The sequence below is a fragment of the Fulmarus glacialis genome, unplaced genomic scaffold (assembly GCF_000690835.1).
Source record: "Fulmarus glacialis isolate BGI_N327 unplaced genomic scaffold, ASM69083v1 scaffold24024, whole genome shotgun sequence".
In the NCBI taxonomy this organism is placed as follows: Eukaryota; Metazoa; Chordata; class Aves; order Procellariiformes; family Procellariidae; genus Fulmarus; species Fulmarus glacialis.
Genome location: NW_009207733.1, coordinates 1 through 6991, shown reverse-complemented (window position 1 = coordinate 6991; position 6991 = coordinate 1). Strand labels below are relative to the sequence as shown.

The 6991-nt window shown below is 50.9% G+C and overlaps 1 protein-coding gene across 1 annotated transcript; it reads right to left on the bottom strand.

Moving 5' to 3' along the window:
- Positions 1-265: 265 nt before the first annotated feature.
- Positions 266-6983, bottom strand: AK2 (adenylate kinase 2). Its single transcript, XM_009576248.1, has 6 exons — positions 6942-6983; positions 4951-5061; positions 4751-4845; positions 3993-4065; positions 3202-3397; positions 266-1076 (listed from the first exon to the last, which is right to left on the bottom strand). Exons 1-6 carry the CDS (start codon positions 6957-6959, stop codon positions 1069-1071), a joined length of 501 nt encoding a protein of 166 aa, XP_009574543.1. The 5' UTR covers positions 6960-6983; the 3' UTR covers positions 266-1068.
- Between the last annotated feature and the right edge of the window lie 8 nt (positions 6984-6991).

Sequence of the window (6991 nt, the reverse complement as noted above, 5' to 3'; positions counted from 1 at the left end):
AGTGCTTTCAGCATCACACAGGAAGAACCACGAGAGAGAAAAGCAGCAAAAGACACCATTGCTATGGTGATATAAAGCATTGGAACACACTCAGCAAGGAAAAGAGATAAAAGGAATTACAAGCCACATTTTCAACTCCACAGAACAACATCCCTGAGATAGGATCAGGCCCGAGGATCCACCCAGCTCAATTGTTAGTTGGCTATGCTGTCATCCGCCTCCTCTCGTCTTCCACACTGTCTGCAGGTCAAAGAGGACACAGCAACAGATACAAAATGTAAAGGGGTTATTTTATTATTGATTCAGAGGTTAGACAAGGCACCATTTGATCTAGAAAGAAATGCAAAAAACCAATTAAGTGTTATTTTTGCAGTCAATTAAAAAAGTCTCTTTTGCATTTCTTCAGAATTGTGTGAATTCCAGCTTGGTCAAGATCACAGAAAAGCCACCCCATTGCCAAGTAAGGCAGGCTTGGACTAGAGCCACAGCCCCTCTGTTCAGCAGCAGAGAAACCTTGAGAAGTCTCTATGCCGGGGTTTGGGAATGCAGCAGAACAAGAAAAACAAAACTTCCAGGAAAAGACCATGGTATCTTTTTTTCCCTTCCATTTCAGAAATGAGTCATTTGTTCATTTTGGTCCTCGCTGACAGGAAGCAACTTTATAAAAATCACAACAAACCTTGCAGTGGCCTCAGAGTACTAAGAGCCCATGAGACAAGCCCCGAAAGTCCTGGAGAAGCCTGGAACAGCACCTAGTCCTGCCTTCCTAACCGGTCAAGGACCTGGCAGAGATGTTTCACTCTGTACAATTGTTTTGCCTCCCTAAACTGTGATTTCTAAGGAGAAGGCCATCCCCTCTTCACAATGATTCTGCTGAATAAGAAATCCAAACAAAAACCAACCAAATCAGCCCCCAAGCCCCTTGTCTACCACCTCCTTATTCCCCTCCCATCAATCATAACCCCCTCCCAGCTGCCCTCCCTGCCTCCCCTGCACCCAGGGGAGGGCTGCAAAGGGTGATGTAGCAGAGCGTGCAGCATTTGGTGGTCTCTCATCTGGTTCACGGAGTCACTCAGCTGGAATAAATGGGAACAAAGAAAAAATAGATTTAGGGAAAAAAACCAAAATTAATTATGGTTTATGGCAGAAAAAGGCTGGCGAGCTGGATGCAAAGTGAGCACAAAGGGGAAAAAGAACGGAGAGTGGAGGAACACATTGTTCTTGCTGTGGAGTAAAACCATGACCAAATCCAGGAACACCAATTGGCTGGGAACCCCTCCTGCCATTACAGCAGCATGTAGGGGGCTGCAGCTCTCCTCTTTGACTCTCTCGAGATGCCAAGATAAAAGCTGCTTCCACTCAGAAATTCTTTACAGTCATCGAGATACCGGGGCAGCTCTAATGCAGTTTTCTCCCCACTAGCCTGGAGCACGGCAGTGCTATGCTAAATGCTATCCCGACCTCCCAGCACACCGAAGCCACGCGCCGGGGCGGCCCTTTTACAGGAAAGCCAGAGACGATGATTGACAAGGCAACGGCCATCTGGGGGATCTCAGGGGACTGCAGGCTGCTGACGAAACTAGCACCGTTTACTTTCAAACCCTGTCTCCCCGCAGTCACGTGCTTTCAAGAGCAACAAGTCAATTGCTTTCAGTTCCTGGTGTTATTTCCAGTTTGCTGGAAGGGAAGAGGTTGTTTCCCTGGAAAGGATGTATGAGGACAGATTTTCAGACAAAAGAGAAATTATCAAGAAAAAGAACAAGGGATTCCTGAGGATTAGGCATCTGCTCTGGACACACAGCCCACAGCAGCTCAGTGCACAGGGAGACAGGCCATCTCCTCAAAAGAGGAGGGAACTCAATAACACTAAATCAGTAAACATACATGGAAGGCCAAAGGACAAAGTTTCATCTGGGCCAATCTGCATTTACAGCAGGGTCCTCTAGGAAGGGCTGGAATCCCACATGGGCAAAGGTCATCACCAGCCTTGCAGGGTCACCATATACAGCATAATGGCCCTGAGAAGCTGGGGCACTAACCACACCGCACATGGTGTCCTCAAACAGACAGCCTGAGAGAGCTGTTTGACTTGCTCAAGAAACAAGTACATTTCTATGATCTCATAACGAAGGTCATTGGCTCAAGGGCACATTAAGCCGGTGGTTAATAATGCTGTCTCTCAGGCCTTGAAAAATCATTTGTTTTGCAATAAGGCTTTATTTAGACTTTGGGATCAGGAGAAGCTCAACACATCTTCATCTCCTTGGCCAAAGCTAAGGCAAGAGTGAAGAGATAAAACGCAAGCCCTTTTCTTGTCCTCAGGAGATCCCAACATGCCACACACAGTGACTGTCAGACTTTGACCAGAGACTTCATGTTGTTAAAAAAAGCAAAAAGCATCTCATTAGTATTTGCTATATTGGGGCCCACAAATGAGGAGAGGCTGAAACCCCCCAGCTCTCACCCACCCTCTTTCTGCCCCACAAGCCCCATCAGAACGGGAGGAAGACAGGCTGTGCTCTCAGGTAACCTGCCATCTCAAAGAGAATAAAACACATACAACGAGAACAAGTTCTCACCCAGCCCCGAGCAGCAGCAGGCTGCACTCACGCACGCAGCCCAGCTGTCCCTCCCACGGCTGCTCCCTGGGCCGACACACACACAGCCTTTCACATGCTTCCCACAAGCAACCCCGTGTTTCATTTCCTGCAGCCGACAGAGAGTATCACCTATCCAGCACCCTGTGAAGGTTCTTCCCCCCCAACTGCTCAGTCCTGATCTCCAACCTTCTGCTAGTCCCCTGTGGAGCAGCCAGAAGGAGCTGAAAGTACAGCTCCTTCCAGGAAGCTATAGCTCTAGAATGAAACAAAAGGGTTTTGACCCAAAGGGGTGGAAACCCCAGTTCTGGCAGCAGGCAGCTGGTGCTCGGGCTCGCTGCGACCTCTAGGGGCCAAACCTCTGGCATCCGCAGACAGACTGACGTTCACATATACTGAGATAGAGACCGTTAACAGCTTGTTTAATCGAGAATTAGCACAGCCCTGCCTTGGGCTGCATCATCTTGTCCCCTCCTCTTCTACTCTGCTTAGCTCTTCACCCTCCCCGGCCCCAGAGAGACAGAGATGGAGAGACAGAGAGAGAGAGAAAAGGGAGAACTCTGTCCTGGGACAGAGCCCTAAATGAACATAACCAGGTCTTTACATGTTGCTCTTGAGAAGGCTGCCAGGATGCTAGCAAACACCACATCGGGAGACTGGGAGGCATCCACCGCTGTATGGATTCCTCGCTTGCTGTAGTAGGAGACCAGGGGAGAGGTCTGCGTGTGATAGGCCTTCAGCCAGGTTTTCAAGGCTGTTTCGTTATCGTCCGAACGGCGGATCAGGGGCTCTCCAGTGACCTGGGAGAAGCAAGGGGACAGTCTCCAGCTAGCTGCACCCTGGCAGGCTCCCCCCTTCTCTCCGCAGCTATGACAACCCCTGCTCCCCTCCTCCAGGACAGGCTACAATGTGGAGCTGCAGAGGCAATCCCCAGGTCCGCAGGGGAGAGCGGGGCGAACCCGGGGCAGCCGAAACAAGTCCCAGAGCAGTCACTGAAGAGAGAAGGATTCAGCATCGTGGTCTTTCCCCCACACACCACTTTGCTTGCTAAAAGGAGCCCAAGGAGCTTCCAGAGCAGACACCAGCTACAGTTGCTCCCCAGGAGGGAAACCAGTCACAACCCACCACAACTTCAGCTATGGACAGAGTCCAACAAGTTCTGAGGCTGGCAGAGCCCAGGCTGGCTCTGCAGAACGGCCATGCCCTTCACTCATCCCTCCAGGCCTTGCTCCCCGCAGTGCTGTCGGCTCAGGCTGCCCAGGCAGTTCCCCATGTTCCCCAGAAAGCCAGGACAGAAGGTACAAGAGAAGGAAAGAAATGAGTTTTTCCAGGGATGCTGCAAAGCATCGGCTAAACCCAAAGCAACGTAAGCTGTGGCCTTGGGAGCTCACATACATCGTCCTTCATGTGCTCTTTCGGGGGTCTGAACTCCTCGTGATAAGAGCGGCCACTTGCTGGGTGAATCAGCCTAAGACAGAAAGCAAGTGTCAGCAAAGTAGCCTGGTGCCAGGACAAGGTCTCCTGAACCTGCCACTCATTAGTACAGAAACATCTGCAATAGCAACCCGATTAGCCTCTATTAAGAAAAAAATCTCTTCTAGCTATTTCTGTACCAAGGGCCTCTTCAGGCACTTGAAAAAAAAAAACAGCTGTGCTAAGAGATGGAGAAGGGATTTTTACTTTATGCTTTACTAGGGAAGGGAGCTAGCTCCTGGAGGTGCGAAGGTGACACAGTGCAACAGCAAACAGTGGGAGACGTCTGTGTGCCTGCGCGACCACAACTGACCCTGGACAGTTGTGCCCCAAGATGTACGCAATGTCCTGCGTAAGGGATCAGCAATAGCTCCAGAGGAGCAGGAGCACGAAGACATTAGCTATCAGACACCAGGCTGAGCTGGGTCACCAAGGATACCGATTTATATCGGCAACCCCTATTTATTGGGCAATGAAGGAGCTCTGTTCAAGGCTGGCCCAGGAGAGCAGGCAAGGGATCAGGGCAGGAAGGCTCGAACAGAGCAGAAATCTAATACAGACCAGCACCGCAGCTAGCCCTAAACACTGTGAGAATGACATAAGGATCCAAAATAAGGATGCTCTCCCCTAAACTAGGAAACCCCACCCCGAGCACTGAGTGTTTGGGTGAGAAGAATTACCGTCCAGTGATTCTCCGGATAAGCAAGGAGTCGGGGATGCTGAACTCAATGACGGAGTCCAGCTTCTCTCTCCTCTTCTCCAGGAGCTCATCTAGCTGCAACAGAAAACACCAACTGAGAGGGGCAGAGGCCCAGCCAAGGGACGCCTCTCCGGGGAAGGAGGAGATGCCAGAGCAGTCCCCGAACAGGAGCTCATGTACCATTTCGGCCTGCTTCACCGTGCGTGGGAAGCCGTCCAGGAGGAAGCCGTTCTTGCAGGGAGGGGAGTCGAGGTTGCTCTCAATCAGCTCCACCACCATCTCATCGCTCACCTGCAGAGAGGAGAGAGGGGCACACGGTTAGGAGGGACACCCTGATTTTACACACAGCTGCTATACTCATGCTAGTGCCCAGGCTGCATCAGACCATTTTTACAGCCATTCCTGGTCCCAGAGGCAGCAGCCACAGCGCAGGGCACTGCCGTTAACAGGGCGAAAGCTGCGTGTTCAGGCCTGCCCACGTCAGGGAAGCACTCCCTGCCATGGATGTCAACACTAAGACGTGGCTAATGAGACATTTCATGCCAGGGACGCTCCAGCCTGTGCAGGGACTTGGCGCAGCGCTGTAACCTCACTGTTACAAAGGTTGCTGTATTTCAAGGGAGACCATCAGCTTGAAGACAAGCTCCCTAGATTTTTTTTTTTTTTTTAAAACCAATTGACAATACAAAATATCGACATAACCTTTATTTTCTGTTACTTTGTACCTTCACCCACACGTCCCCCTCAGAGGCAGTCCTGGCCAGGAAGGGCAAAGCAGGCGAGTTGCTCATTGACTCTCGTAAACCTTGTGTGAACGTAAATGCCCAATAGTTGCTGACAAGCTCTGGCCTCGCTGGATAGTTTTTTCCCATATCACTGCTAGGATTAGTGCCTTTTCTACACCGCAGCATTTGGAAAATACTAACAGATGCTGCAGCCCCAACAATAGCTGTTTATTCAAGAGTAGTTCTCCTCAGCAGCGCTGTTTTCTCCAGCACACGCAGCTGGGACCCAGCAGGATTGGGGACCAGACTGTCACAGCACACATAAACAAGAGCCCTGGAGCAGGAAGCGTATGGGCGGGAGGCAGTTTGGGTGAAGCAACAAGTCACTTCTGTGCTTTCCTGATTACCCCTTTCGGAGAAAGGGGTCCTGCTTCATAATCAAGCATAAAAACCCATCCCAGGCTCCGAACGCTGCTGTGCTCCCAGCCGAGTTATCTCAGAGCCAGAGTACGCTGCTGGGATATACCTGCAGAGCAGCCCGGTGCCGGCTGCCACACACACGTGGCAGATACCACCAGCCTTGCCAGATAACCTCCCTATCTTTCATAACCAGCTGGGATATTGCAGGCTCGGTGTTGCAATGCAAGCTTTGAGCGAAAGCTGGAGATAAGCCACGTCGCTCTTCCCACCAGGGGCCTGCAGATTCTCCGTGGGGTGTTATGAGCCCATGACAGCAGCAGCGATACCCAAGATCTGCCCCACACCGCTTAGCTTTGGGGCAAGTCGCTGCAACTTGCTGTCCTTCAAGTTTCACCAAGATATTTCAGTCACTTTAGCAAGACATTTAGATCCTCAAAAAATGAACGTGTCAGAGATCCTAACTCTTGTCTCTTGGGGATCCAAAGTGTCTCTTTCACACAGCATTACGCAGCACCCACTGTAACTACCGGAGCAACACCCCTAAGCCTATTTTCACCTCACAGTTACAAGCAAACGGCTTTTATCCAAGAGATGGGACGTAGATGAACCCTCTGAACAAACTCTCCCACCTCACAGGGGTCCAGGCATCATGTGAAGAGACACAGGAGCCACAAAGCATGGCTGTAACATCCTGCAGCTCCAAGGACAAACCTTCACCTCAGTGTTAGGGAGCCACAACCCAGACTGCACCCCATGAACACAAAACCACCGTGGCAGAAAGAACCAGCCCAGGGAGAAAGAGGCTGCTGGTAAGCAAGGAGCAATTTTGAAGAGCAACAATATTTTTATAGGATGTTTCTCCTGCAGGATAATGAGAAGGAGAACCGCCTTCACCCTACAATCTGCCCTTCCTCCACTAATTGGGTTTTGTCACTGAGGCTTCTAATTAAGAGGTGCATTTTGACTGCTCTCATTCCAGGTGCTGCCATTCCACCTCCCCTCCCAGCACGGCTTCCCACTACCCACCAACTTCCCCGCATCCATCGTCTCTTTGAGCCGCTTGCCCAGCTCGGACC